At 34.6% G+C, this 14,868-nt stretch overlaps 2 protein-coding genes across 2 annotated transcripts in view; both read left to right on the top strand.

Annotated features, from left to right (window-relative positions):
- The window catches only part of LOC111398035 (glycine-rich cell wall structural protein-like), a 5,555-nt gene extending 4,146 nt beyond the window's left edge, over positions 1-1,409 (top strand). The window contains exons 4-5 of the mRNA XM_023024995.1: positions 412-508; positions 913-1,409. Coding sequence (XP_022880763.1) covers positions 412-508; positions 913-1,394 — 579 coding nt within the window. The 3' untranslated portion in view covers positions 1,395-1,409. The remainder of the gene's footprint in view (positions 1-411; positions 509-912) is intronic.
- A 6,323-nt stretch (positions 1,410-7,732) lies between these two features.
- LOC111398036 (dihydrolipoyllysine-residue succinyltransferase component of 2-oxoglutarate dehydrogenase complex 1, mitochondrial-like) lies at positions 7,733-14,759 on the top strand. The gene is made up of 15 exons (XM_023024996.1): positions 7,733-7,859; positions 8,018-8,090; positions 8,273-8,341; positions 9,096-9,156; positions 9,253-9,280; positions 10,696-10,766; positions 11,486-11,563; positions 11,660-11,715; positions 11,976-12,020; positions 12,110-12,403; positions 12,445-12,561; positions 13,162-13,260; positions 13,340-13,450; positions 13,875-14,069; positions 14,175-14,759. The coding sequence occupies exons 2-15, from the start codon at positions 8,037-8,039 to the stop codon at positions 14,364-14,366; spliced, it is 1,470 nt and encodes a 489-aa protein (XP_022880764.1). The 5' UTR covers positions 7,733-7,859; positions 8,018-8,036; the 3' UTR covers positions 14,367-14,759.
- Positions 14,760-14,868: the final 109 nt, after the last annotated feature.

The following is a 14,868-nucleotide window of genomic DNA, read 5'->3' on the forward strand; positions in this document are numbered from 1 at the left end:
TTTATGTGCCAAATCTTTCATATAATCTCTTAAGTATTGGACAACTCTTGTAAAAGAATTTTTCGGTGCGCTTTGATTATGAAAGATGCAAAATCTTTGATAAAAAGAAAAATATCATAGTGGCAAATGTTGAAATGAAAAACAAAACCTTTTGTCTCATGTTGCCACTAGACAACAATTGTGCACTCAAAGCTCAAAATGCAGATTTGTCACATCTATGACATTTGCGATATGGTCATTTAAATGGTAGAGGACTTCAACTGCTCGAGGAGAAAAATATGGTGATCGGACTTCCTAAAATTCAAAGGATAGACAAAGTGTGTGAAGGTTGTGTCTATGGAAAAATGCATAAGCTTCCATTTCCTAAAACTTCATGGTGAGCTAAAATGCCATTGGAGCTTGTTCATTCAGATATTTGCGGACCAATGCAAACTCCTACTCTTAGAAATAAGAGATATTTCATTCTCTTTGTTGATGATTACAAATTATTCTAGAACTTTTAACATCTGTTTCTCATTAATTAAATGCATTACTTCTGTAACATGACTACCAATTTTGGAGAGTTTCAAACTGATGAAGGGTTTCCATCGCTAAACAGATTAAACAATGGGGTGCGTTAATTAAGGGCTTCAACGCGGTTTACATATGAGAAATTGAGGTTATTTAAGAATTCCTATCTGTGCATTTCAATAGACAGGGAATTCTTCTGATTATATAAACCCTATTTGGTATCTTGGAGTCTTATGAAGATTTAGTTTTTAATGCGATATACATACTAGAAAAAATGAGTTCGATTAAGTTTTTTCTCCTTGTTATTCTTAGAGGGTTCTTTCTTTGATGAAGAACACTTCTTTCGCCACCACAGGGGACATGTTGGCGCGGGATTAGGTGGCGGACGTGAAGGAAGATGAGGGGGTTGTGGTAGTGACGGATTGGGTAGAGGGCCTAGTGCTGGATTTGGTGGAGGACCAGTAGGTGGATTAGGAGGACATGGAGGCGGATTGGGTGGAGGACCAGGAGGTGGATTAGGAGGACCTAGTAGTGGATATGGTGAAGGACCTGGAGGTGGATTTGGTGGAAGACCTGGTGGTGGATGTGGTGGAGGGCCTGGTGGTGGAGTAAGAGGACCTCCAGGTGGCGGTTTTCAGGGAGGACCTCCTGGTGGCGGCTTTGGGGAAGGCCCTCCTGGTGGCGGCTCTGGTGGAAGACCTCCTGGTGGCGGCTTTGGGGAAGGCCCTCCTGGTGGCGGCTTTGGTGAAGGGCCTCCTGATGGCGGCTTTGGAGGAGGACCTCCTGGTGGCAGTTCTAGTGGAGGACCTCCTGGTAGCGACTGTGGGGGAGGACATCCTGGTGGTGGCTTTTGTGGAGGACCTGGAGGTAGAGATGGTTGCTAGCCTGGTGTTCAATTTCCTGGATAAAAAATATATATTTTTCCAATTCCAACCATCTTCTCAACGCTAAATAATAATGTTATTCAGCCGTATCAAGTATGTATGGTAAGTCGAATGTTCAATGTTACATTGTTACCATCAGTTTCTATTTTTCTGTAAATTAATTAAATCCTGGTTTCTTTTTTGAACAAATATATAATTAATCTTCTTTCTCTTTGGTTAACAGAAATCTAAATGAATAAAAAACTTCACTATGATTTCAAATCTTTATATATTCCTTTTAAATAAATAATAATGAACAGAAACATTGTATCTTCAAAAAAGTCATTGCAGGTTGGTCAGCTGAAAACAAATTACAGAGAGATTTTTTTCTGAATTGTTTTATGTTAAACACCAACAATTAATTACTCTTTTATTGTCGGTTAACTTATGCAGGATGAGTTAATTTTTTTAATCGAACCAGCATGAAGATGAAATTTTTGTTTTTTAAACTGAAATAATAACGAATAGATTTTACCTCCGGTCATTGAAAGTAAGCTTGATACTCCGTGTATTTATTGGTCAAGTTAGGTATTTCATTGGCTAGTTATAAATGTCATCGGTCAAGACCGTCCTCTTTGGAGTATTCTTGGTTATGTACATATCCAATCGTTGAAATATTGTATCACTCGTCAATAATTTCTGCGGACATATGCATTCCCGCAAATATAGATATTTGCATTGCTCTTAAGAAGGGTCATCCTCTAGATTCTCAAGCCATGTTTCTCGCATTTTGTAGAGCAAGATCTAATTGATCTATGTTCACTAGCTTTTTTCTATTTTTCGTTTGAATTTCTCACATATCTTACGAATTTCTGAAAACTATGTTACGAAAAGTTAGAATTTATTATGTTCGATATCAATTGGTCTTAGTTTGACATGGTTTACACCTTACTATTTTCGAAAGAGTTAATATCTCCATTAGATAAACCCTTTCTTGTATGAATCTCATGACTTCATTAAAAACTATGCAATTTTGCTTAAGGTAGACATGACTCTAGTGTATGTGTGAACCTCTATATAATCCCATATAGCCTTGTTTACATTCCATGCAAACAGTAATTCCAGTATTGGTCCAAAATGTCTCCTAAGTTTCTCATTTTGGTGTTTCTATATGCTCTTAAAGCTGCTAGTGCTAGAGAACGGTTAGTCCAGCCGATCTTGGAGATAAGGGACACGATAATGGTGGTGCAATTGATGGCAATGGCATTGGCACCAAAGCGGACATTGACATTGGAGCTGGTGCTGGAGGAGGGGGTGGTTTTGGTGGTGGAATTAACATTGGTTTTGGCCATGGATTGGATATAGGTGGAGGCTTTGGTGGTGGAATCGGTGGAATGTTGGGTATTGGTGGTAAGGAGTGGATATGGTTCCATTTGGTTCTGATTCTAAGAGAATCGAACCAAACTATGAACCTACGATTTTTTCGATAATGGAACAAAATATTTTTTTTAAGATATGGAACTAAATCAAACTGAACCGTTCGATTCTAGTTTAGTTTGGTTTGGTTTCATTTCTTAAATTTTCAGACTTGCACCATATAAGTTAATAATATATACCTAAATAAAAAATGATAAATAAAATATTTAGCAAATTCAAATTATCAATCATTAAGATCAAAAAGGTCAAAATTAACAAACAATATATAGTCATAATTTGAATACACAAATCAATTTCCATTCCCTTACAAAAAATTATTTAATAAGTAATATCAATGATTCATAAATCAGTTGTAGCAATTTTGATGGTGCACCCTCACAATAAAAGGATAAATTATGCAAAACTTTTACGGTCTGCTTTTACAGGCAACCATTAATCGTTTAATACTTCGTGAATATTATTGAATTTTCCTCTATTTGTGAACAACACAAATAATTCATCAAACAATCAGGGTAAAATTAGTGTTAAGGACTTTTAAGTGATTGAATAATTTCAATTTTTGACTTTAAAAGAGTCTCCTTCATTGACTTGATGAAATGTGGTGTTAGCATGTCGCAACGTTGTGTAAATTGAATAGGAGTGAAAGAGAAATGATTCAAAGAATACAAAATTAGGATGCACACAATTAATGAGCTGTCTTTAATAAATATAAAATTAGGGTCTCAATATATATATATATATATATTATACCTCATTTCATATTAGTCAAAAGTTAATATTATTTATTCAAAGTCAAATGTTTGACTGGTCAAAGTCAAAATCAAATAAGGACTTAATTGAAATGAATCATTTTAGTGGGACGTGAACTAACCAAATTATTTTTGAAGGTTTATTTTACAAATCGAAAATATTTTGAGGGTTTAAAATGGATAAAAATTAAAGTTGGGAATTATTTTTCTACTTTTGGAAGTTAAGTATTTAAAAGCTTTTCTATATGAAGGTTGGAGGACTTAAATGCAAAAATGGGTTATGGGGTACATGTGGCAAGTAATTAACCCATTACCAACTTTTATATGATACACACACAGGAGACAAAAAGGGTTGAGACCGGCAGTAGCAAGAAAAAAACCAAGAAATATAAGAGGAAAGATAAGGAGAGAAAAAAAGAAAGAGAAAAAGACAGAGAAGAGAGAAAAGACAAAGAAAAAAAAAAGGGAAGAAGAAGAAGAAAAAAAATATATAATTTTTTTGCCAATGTGTTAGAAATTAAGTGGTCTAAAATTATTAGGCTTGAATTCTTCAATTTTGAAAGGTAAATAAAAAGTTACTTATTGTCAAGTTATGTATGATTTTAAAATTGTTAGATTGTTAGGTTAAATTCAATTTTATTGAAATGGTTAAGTATAATAAACTATGAAATTGAGTAAAATGAAAGAAAAATTAGTTTTAATGATTAAAGAGACTTTAGAAATCGTCTAAACGTGAAATGATTTAGTTTGGGCATCGCCTATTTAATTATTGAAATTATTTAAAATAATTAATTGATTATTTAAAAATTATATTGTATTTCAGGCAACGATACTGACATCAGAATAGCTTACCAATCGGGTTGATTTTGCGAACATAGTACTGTGAGTGGAAAAATATAAATATTTTTAAAATATTTATGAATTAAGCATATTGTTAAAGTATGTGCAATTATGTGTTCGAATTACATGGTTATTATGGAAATCTCTTTTATTATGATACATATGGAATATCAAAAATTATTTATGGCATATTTGTGACTTGATATGTAAGACATGTGATGTTGAGATTTGTTTGGTATATGAGACATGCAATATTGAGATCGGCCAGAAAAGTACCCATGATTATATACTTCTTCTAGTTCACAGAGGGGCCTTGATCATGTTCTATCCTACACGGAGGGTCTTGACCTGACATTGGTCTTGACCGTATACATATAGTTCACAGAGAGGCATTTGCCGTATTCTAGAATTGATTATGAGAAGTCTTCGAGATCGACTTTCGTTCATGGAGGGGCCAAAGGCTCGTGACGAAAGTGCTTAACCCAAGGGGCAGATTATATATTTTAGTCAGATGATACATTTTTGGTGGATCACATGTGATGTGATGAGATGATGGTATAGATATCAGCTGATGACTATATCATGGATATGAGATGATATTTACGGAGTTATGAGAATATCTCATTTTTTGTCTATATTCATATGAGGTTATCGTGTGAAATATTAAATGATATGAACTTGATGTTTGATAAAAATGTTTAAATGAGAAAGCATAATTATTTTCGAACTCTTCCACTCACTAAGCTGTCAACTCATATTTTCCTAAATTTATTCTTACAGGTAATATTGGTCTTTGATAGCTTGAGGAGCCCGGTGATTTCAGAGTTAGAGCTACACGACATATTGATGAGTCAATTTGATAAAACACGATGTAATTTTGGGCCCATTGCACTACGTTTTTATAAACATTTGATTTTGTCGTATATTTTGTAGTAATTCATAGTTAGCCTTGGTGATAGATTTGACATCTAGTTAGCATTTATTATTGGCGCACATCACTTTTCGAGTCCACTAGGATGATTCGGGACGAATCGTGTCAATATATATATATATATAGAGAGAGAGAGAGAGAGAGATAACCAAATGCTTTTCAATTCAAAGAAACAAACCATTAATTTTTTTGATAGAATCGAATTGAATCTTTCGATTTGGTTTGGGTTGGACATTTTTTCCACCCCTAATAGGAGGTGGACCAGGAGGTGGTTTGCAAGTTAGAGGAGGATGTGGTGGTCGTGTAGGCAATATTGGCTTAGGAGGTGACAATGGGCTTAGTGGGAGGATTTGGTGGTGGAGGAGCTCCTCGAAGATGTGAGCCTCGGCCAGTTTCTTCTCATTTTTGGTTAATTAGAACTAAATAAGAGTGATGTAAGGCATTCTTCTTGGTGGGATTAAGTCCCTGTTTGGTAAAAATTAAAATTTAGATTTTAATATTTTAATTTCAGTCAAAATCAACAACTAATTTTAATAGTATATTTTATGGGAACTACAACTTTTTAACCACATTTAACTTTTATCAAAATCTACTAAAATATGATTTTAATTCCTATCAAACAGGTTCTCAATGTTTGTAGTAAAGTTCATGACGAATATTAAATTCGAGACGAGTTCAATAATTCTGCAAATAATTGAAAATTTTGAAAATTATCTCGATAAATAAAACTCATAGTATTTGTAAAAGACTCACTATTGGCATAAATAGTAATAATCAGTAAAATTGAGAAATTAATCTTGATCATTCGTCCTTCCTCGTCCCTAGGGTTGGACATGGTCCGGTTCAGTTTGGTTCTAACAAGAATTGAACAGACCCGAAATTTTCGGATATTTAGTAAGTGGAACTGTCGGATCCAAATTTAATTACCGAACCGTTCGGGTTCGGTTCTATTCGATTCGGTTCGGTCCGGTTCGGTTCCATTCGGTTCCGTATTATAATTAAAATTTTTAATATATACAAAGTTACATTAATTTAATTATTGATATATTTAATATTAGCTCTTACAAAATAACGTAGTTTAATCTTATGTGTTTCACGTCTCTTTTTGCTGAATTTTTCATAAATTTGATTATTAAAATCACAGAAATAGAAAGATAGCGATCTCAAAATAATTAAGAGAGATGTTGTAGAGTTTTAATTCAATTTTCTCCGGTAGAAACGACACTATAGTAGAATAATAGATTTAGATAAAATTGAGGTCAATTTGATTAAGTCGATTTTGAACTGAATATTAGAAATAGGAAAATCATATTTTGTTGTTTGAACTAAATTAACTAGTTAACAAATTATTTTAGAAAAAATAAAATAATTTTACTTATTTAAATAAATTAATTAAAAAAATTATTGAAATTCGGTTCTTATTCGGTTTTTCGGGTTTTGGCCTAGAACCGAGAACCAAACCATACCCGTCGGTTCTTGATTCAAATACCCATTCGGTTTTTAACTTGAGAAGAACCGTCGGGTTCGGTTCGATCGGTTCGGTTCGGGAGTTTTGTCCAGCCCTACTCGTCCCATTAATTATGTTTCTCTTTTGTTTGGAGTAAGTTAAAAAATTGATAAAATTTCAAGTCAACATCAACAATTATACCCCGTTTGGCCCCCATTTTTGATAATGAAAATGGGAGGAATAGTGTTTTGTTAAAAAAATGAGTGGTTGAAAAAGAAGGAAAATTTTTCGATTTACGTGTAATATTATTTTATGGAAGATTGTGTGGTTGAAAATAGGAGAGAGAAAAATAGAATGTAATGGAATGTAATTTAATGGGGATCAAACAAGAGCTTAATATCAATCACACATTTTATGAAATTTATAACTTTTTAATAATAAATTTTATCAATTTTTATCAAAATCTATTAAAAATTTAATTTTAGCCCATGTTTGTTTTCCATTCTTTTTCCATTAAAATGAAAAATATAACCGTTATCTATCACATCAAGTCACCATATTTGAATTTCTATCTTTTTTATTAGCCCCGTAATAGTTATATTTTTTATTTTCATTTTTGCATAAATGGGAAACAAATGAGGCCTTAATTTTCATGGAAAATATAGAGAAATATTCGACGTTATTAATGAAAGTAATTACTTTTCAAGGGCCGATCCAACCCATGTTGGACCTCTTATGTTTCGGAGCGGTCCAATTTAACTCGAGTGACTAAAAAGTCCAGATAGCATTAAAGCCTCAACAAATTGGGTCGAACCGGCCCATTTCATACGTTAAATCTTGGCCTGCTTCAGCATAATCACGATTCAGCCCATTAAAAGCTCACGCTCTTGGCATTTTGAATTCCGTTTTTCTCCCTCTAATTCCTTATTTTTACATTTCCTAATCTAAAGTCACATAAAAAAAAGGAAGAAAATTCATAACACAAAAATAAGAAGCTGCAAGATCTTCGCTGGCGGCTCTCTTTAGCGTTCTCGATCAGCCACCGTCAAACTCTGCCTCTCTCTCCATTATTTCAATCCAAGGTCAGTTTTTGGTATAATTCTCCTCGAGATCGGTTTTAATGTCATTCTTCTTTTTCCATTCTGCACATAATCCAATATTTGCATATCGACGTCGAGTTTATTTTCTTCCATTTATTAGATTGATAATTTTTGTTTCTTTTGCTTTTTTGTTTTTGCAGAGAAGTGATTAATAGCAAGATGCTGGGTGTTTTAAGGCGCAAAGCTGCTTGTAGCGCCTCCTCTTCTGCTTCGGTATTTTTTTGTCTATTTTTGGACATACTTGTATGTTTATATTATATATTTCGGTACGCTTATAGTTAAATATGTGCATGTGTATGTGTTCGTACTCATTTTTTAACTGTTTCTGTATATGTGAATATGTATCTTCTACTGTCATGAATATGTAGGAAAACTGAATTATGTACTTGGAACAGGTTTTAGGAAAATCATTGCGTAAAATTAGGCCTGCTACGCCAAGAGTATGCTCTTCTCTGCCAGAAGAGGTAAAATGACTTCTTTTTTTTTTTTTTTTTTTTTTCTTTTGCCTTGTGAAAACATGTTTGCAAGGTTGCCACGGTTGGTTAATTGCAGAACATTAATAACCACAATCGGGTTAAAGAGTAGATATGAAACTCTGGAACTAATAGTTGCTGAACTTTTAAATATTGGCTACTCTAATTTGCTAGACTTTATGCCAAAATTTATTTGAGTGGGGCCAGCCACAAAAATGCCATAGTTGCCTAGTCCCTGTATTTGATATGATTACACAGGCCTAATAATTTGTTAATATTTTGTTCTATTTGTATGCTGATTTCTTATGCCAAAGAAGTTCAACCTTTGGCAAGAAAAAGTTTTACCAATGTTAAAAGCTATGGCCGTAGTTTCATCTCGTTGTAGAAAATAACACCTGGTTACCAAAATTTCATGTGTGAAAGGCTGGGTTTAGACTTTGGATACAGTTGTATTAGTTAATCTAGAATTATCCATCAAGTCATTTGCAGAACCTAGGTGAGGTGGATGCATTAATAGTCAAAATGGTGCTTGTTTGGAAGAATATAATGGGATTAAAATGAAAAGGGGTAATGGGTCCCACGAAATCTGTGAATAATAAGTGGGTTGTAGTTGTGAATGTGTGGTTAAAAATTAATGTTTGACTTTGACTTCAAATTATAGTGAGATTATTATTTATCCAAACAATCATGCAATTGCTCCTAACACATTTGCATCATATAGCTTATGTTTTGAGCATGTGAACAGATTATACATCATCCAAGGGGATTTGGTAATGCTCGAACTTTCTGTCACCTACCTTTAGTTGGTATGGCTGTCTTGTTGCACTCGTGATTAAAATTAATCTATACACGTGCTTGCATTAGTTCTGAAATTGATCATCAAATTTGTCATTTTGTTCCAGATTGCTCTACGAGTTTGAGGCCAACAAGGTTAGTTATCCAATACTGACCTATTACTGTTTTCCATGCAGGTATTGCATTTTTGACAGTATTGAATTTGATCAATGAAAATTAAAACTAAAGCTGGTCAGAGAATTTCCAAATTATAAAAGTATAGCTAGAATGACAGCAGATTAAAACTGCGGACAAGTTGATGTTTCTTTTGTTGATGCACTTTGCAACCCAACTTCTGTATTGTGCAAAGTTGGAGACCGCCCTATTTAATTTTTTGAGGATGTAATCACAAGACAGTTAATTCTAAGGGAAACGTGATTAGGGACGCTCCTTGAAAGCACAGCTCTCTATTTATATTACCTACTCACTTCTGTGGAGGCCGGCCAAATTTTTCTTCTATAGTCTCCTCCAAAAACATTTCAAACTCTTAATTTTTTCTTTGGATCTTTCTGACATTGATACCTGCAAAACAAAGTCATGTCTGAGGGGATTGTGGGTTTTCCTACCAGGGGCACTATGAAGCTTAAGTACATCAAGGAATTGGGTGCGAAGAGGTTCTTATGAATGAGGTGCTGTATGAATATTGTGTCAAATGGTGTATCAAGATTCAGAGAGTATACTTTCACTCATGAGGGATAGGATGAGTTTTATTTTAGAGAGATACATAGTTTTTTATGTTAAATGGAGAGTCTTTGAATTAAGTTCCTTATCATCTTCTCATTGATTTTAGTGCTTTGTTGAAGTCCAGTTGCTAAAGGAATATTGGATATGCTTTATAAGAAATCTTGCATCAATGGACTTTATATTTGATAAAGTAAGGATTTCTATTTTACCTAGTCTTATATCTATCATCAAGAGATGCCTCCATCTTTCAAGGTGCGCGGTGGGTAGATTGCTCCTTAACAAATCATATATTTATGCATGTGATCTCATTTGCGTTTTGCAGTTGAGAGATTATATTATTTTGCTGAACACGTCATCGTTGCTTAACATGTTCATTGCCTACCCTGTTCCTATGAAGAGGCCCTATAATTAATGTAGGGAAAGTAGCACTTGCGGTCCCAGGTCTTTACATAAATTAGCACTTGCTCTCAACCTTCAATTTTGTCCCCCGTCCCTAACAAATGCATCCAGAAAACCAGTTAAAAGTCAGTGTTGGGCATGCTTTATTAGAAGCCTCTCTGGTAAAATAGTATGATGGATGACATAAAAGGTTCCTCTTTAGATAGGATCTGAACACCATCCTTTAACATGCATTCTTCTGCTATTTTCCTCTTACTGATATCCTTTTATTCGATGTTAATAATTTGGATCTGTTTGACCTAAAAAAAAAAAAAAAAAAATTGAAGAAAACTGTGTCTAATCAAACAGCTTTTGCAACTTGTAAACTCTAAGGGTTATTGGTGAGGAAAATGTCTGCCAATAAATTTGACTCTCTGCATTATATGCAGGGCAGTTGTAACCAATCTTCCACAAGATATTAACGTTCAGATATGGAGCAGATCATTCTCTTCCAACAGTGGTATTCATTTGAACCCTAAATTGAATTTTTTTCTTACAATCTGAACATTGGGCTGAAACTTTATTGCACTATTAGATATGTTGTTTGATCTACATCTTTCCGTGTTTTTGGAAAACCTCAGTCTCCATCAATAACATATTATATATTTGTCTTTCTTCTTCCGAAGATAAAACATTGATTTGGGCAGTCACAAGGAGAAAAACTGGTTATTGGAATCTTCAAATAAAAACTTAGAACCACAGAAATTTGAGTAGTATTATGAGTAATGAATTAAATCAGACTAATTGTAGTCTTTCTCTTTGTTAACTTGTTTCTTCTATTTGTCATTTTTTGGGGGAAAAGGGATATGAGGATGCATTTGTTCTATTATAATTTATGGTTTATATGTATCTGGTTTGCATAAAACTATGAAACATACTTAGAATGTCTTTGAATGGATTTTATTTTACTTTGAGAGTTGCAAATCGTTGAAGGGGAATAATTTTGGTATCCATGCAGTTATCCACTAGGTCTGATAGAGGTAATGACGTTGATGTGATTTATGGGGGCTATCTGAACTTGTGGTGTTTATGTTGTAGTTCTTTATTTCGAAACTCTGCAGTGCTTTGAAACGTAGTGTTTGCAACTAAAATAAAGCATCTTAGAGCTTATAACTTATTTTCATTGGCATGCAATCAATTTTAAGTCTCAACTTTTCCCTGTTGTCTATATGTGTGTAGAAGGTGATCTTGTAGATGCTGTTGTCCCTCATATGGGTGAATCTATAACTGATGGCACACTGGCAGCTTTCTTGAAGAGTAAGTATTTCTTTATTTATATGTAATCCGTATTTCCTTTTCACATAAACAATTATTTTTCTGAGCTTATGCCCTTTTGTTTTTATGTGCGAGTAGAACCAGGTGACAGGGTAGCAGTTGACGAGCCAATTGCTCAGGTTGAAACAGACAAGGTACTCATTCTTAATAGCAGGTGACCATGACTATATTATTCTATCCATCAATTTTTGACACGAGGTCTCAAAAAAGTGCAACACGTAAGCACATATTATTGCTCTGAGGTACTGTTAGCAGGAATGGGATAGGAACAAATTATAGACCCACTAGCAGTTTTTGCAGTGACATATATGATATAACTATTTATGAACATTGAGGCTTCCTTAAATTGCTAATGGAACAACTGTTGTCACTTGGGTTGTTTATCATCCATCAGGTCACCATCGATGTCAATAGTCCCGAAGCAGGTGTAATTCGGGAGGTAGGCTATCATCTATAATATTTGTTGCTTATTTCCAACTTCCCTGTTCTTTCCGTATTTTTTGCTGATGTCCGTTGGAACATTACTAGTTTGTAGCTAAGGAGGGAGACACTGTAGAGCCTGGCACTAAAATTGCCGTCATATCAAAATCTGCTGAAGGTGTAACTCATGTTGCACCATCTGATGAGAAGTCCTCTGAAAAAGCTGCTCCACTGCCGTCTCCTCCTGCTGAAGAGAAAAAGCAGGAGCCTAAGCCTAAAGTGGAAACTGCTCCTGTCACAGAAAAGCCTAAAGAAACTTCACCTCCTAAACCCTCTGCGACAGAACCCCAACTGCCCCCTAAAGACAGAGAAAGACGAGTGAGTATCATATTTCTTCTTCTTGTATTATATATGTGTATGTGTGTGTTTATTTTGGTTTGAAGGGTAGTACAGTTGATCTAAACCAAGTTCTTTTGATTAGGTATCTTTGGCATCAGAGGGTTCACTCTGCTTGTCTTCATTGGTGCATGATTTTTGATCTGTGGGCTTGTAGCCAAGCTGTATCATAACTGTTAATTATTGGTTTTTTTATTACTGGAGTTGGGAGGTCCTGATTTTTTTTTCCTCTCAAACAAATCTACACTCTATTAGGCACAGTTTTCCTTGATTAGTTATTTGAGTTTCAAGCTAAGTAACTAGATGAGATTAATGCTGTTTTACAATGTGAGCACCTGCGATCTATTTAAGATTTTGTGATGTTCATTATTTAATTTGTAAATACATTTTTGGATTTGAAATTAATCTTACTTTCATCGTACTGTGCTCTCCAAAGAGCAACACATCTCAAAATCTCACTGAAAAGGTGCTTTTGGAATCCCTTTCTAACTAAGGATTCTTGACTGGATCAGCATATGTTTGGTAAAGAGAATAATCTTCTCCTTTGAAAATAATCATGTTGCTGATTGGAATGTTCATTATTTCCGTTACACGAAATTTTATTGAACTTGACAAAATGTGGAGATACCTGAAATCGTCAATTCAAGTTTCCAACCAATGTTCTTCACTTTACGAATGTGAAAATAATCAGTTGGCGAAATTTGGCAGTTTGTCCACGTTCTTTAATTGGGTTGTAGAATTCTGATAATGTACATTTGTGACTTTGTTACAGGACTAATTTAATGAAACTTCGTTCGGACTATAAGGACGCATTTGTTGAAAAGCATGGTGTGAAGCTGGGTCTTATGTCTGGATTTGTGAAAGTATGTAGATATCCTATTTCAAGTTTTCTCTTCAAATATATCCTCATGTCTAATGGCTTACTGTCTCGCTCATTTTCAGGCAGCTGTTAGTGCACTCCAGAATCAACCTATAGTTAATGCTGTTATTGATGGTGACGATATCATTTACAGAGACTACATTGATATTAGCATAGCTGTTGGCACCCCAAAGGCAAGACATCATTATTATTCTCTATGCAGATTTACAAGAAACCGTTTTATGTGGAGCTAATGGTATAGATTTGCAACACATTCCATCTGAGGCTTCCTATATTTTGATTCAAGTTGTCCACTTGATCGCAGAAAATGGGTGACAGGTCTTTCGCTAGAGATAGTATTTAACTTTTATATAAGAAACTAAGCAAGTCTCTCATGTTCAAAGACAAAATCATATGCTGGTAGTGTTTGTGCTATTTGACAAACCAAATATTCTTCACGTAGGATGTGCTATATGACGAACTGAATATTCTTCGTAAGTAGCATAGTGTAAGAACTGAGTCTTCCTGATCTGTAACTGTTTGACAAATCTTTTATAGCCATATGAAATAGGAAAATTTTCTGCCTCTCTATTCTAATTGACCTTCCATTTTTAATAGGGACTTGTGGTTCCGGTTCTTCGTGATGCTGGTAGAATGAATTTTGCGGAAGTTGAGAAAGAGATTAACACCCTTGCTAAGAAGGCAACTGATGGCACTATATCAATTGATGAAATGGCTGGAGGTACATTTACAATATCCAATGGAGGTGTATATGGAAGTCTTTTGAGCACTCCCATTATAAATCCCCCTCAGGTTTGATCCTCCTCCTGGATTTGTATTGGTTGGTTCGTTCTTCTGTTCAGCTCGTACCTTTTACTCTGCTGTGATTAATATCTGTTTACTCACTTGGTATTGTAGTCTGCAATCCTTGGGATGCACTCAATAGTGAACCGCCCTATGGTCGTTGGAGGTAACATAGTTCCAAGACCGATGATGTACATTGCATTGACATATGACCATAGGCTGATTGATGGTAGAGAGGCGGTTTTCTTTTTGAGAAGAATCAAAGATGTTGTGGAAGATCCTCGCCGACTGCTCTTGGATATATGAAGCTGCATCCACCAATGGTGCAGTTTCATATTTGCTAATATATTTGAGTTTCTCCTAGCTTTGAAATGCATCATATTGGAAGTTTTGTGTTACCGTAATTTTTCCTTGCAACCAAGTCATTTTCAGTTTGTGGCCAGCTGTGTCTAGGCTTGAAATGAGATCCTTCGTCTAATGGACACAATTATCTTGTTCAACTCCTTATTTTGAGAGTTGTTTTTTGTACCGATCACCTTGTGCTTGATTTGAATTATTTGATGTTTCTGAATATGTGACACTTGAATGTAGGAGACTTCACGACGGTGGAGAATGATCCATTGTTAGTGTCTATTGCTTCAATGGCTACAATTGATAGCATGGGAAATGCTATAAATTAATAAAATGAATATGCATCTTCTGCGCTGTTATTTTGCAATCTTAACGAGAATACTAATAATTTGCTTTTGTTTTACGTGCACAACCATTGTGTTGGGTTGGCAAGTATAGACAAAAAGGATGTATGAAA

This window comes from Olea europaea, chromosome 7 (assembly GCF_002742605.1).
Source record: "Olea europaea var. sylvestris chromosome 7, O_europaea_v1, whole genome shotgun sequence".
Taxonomy (NCBI): domain Eukaryota; kingdom Viridiplantae; phylum Streptophyta; class Magnoliopsida; order Lamiales; family Oleaceae; genus Olea; species Olea europaea.

Excerpts from the sequence above, each read along its gene's own strand:
- LOC111398036 (XM_023024996.1), top strand. The coding sequence starts at position 8,037 with ATGCTGGGTGTTTTAAGGCGCAAAGCTGCTTGTAGCGCCTCCTCTTCT. Across the intron at positions 9,281-10,695 it reads ACGAGTTTGAGGCCAACAAG|GGCAGTTGTAACCAATCTTC; the intron begins GTTAGTTATCCA and ends CATTATATGCAG. Across the intron at positions 12,562-13,161 it reads TGTGGGCTTGTAGCCAAGCT|TGTTACAGGACTAATTTAAT; the intron begins GTATCATAACTG and ends CATTTGTGACTT.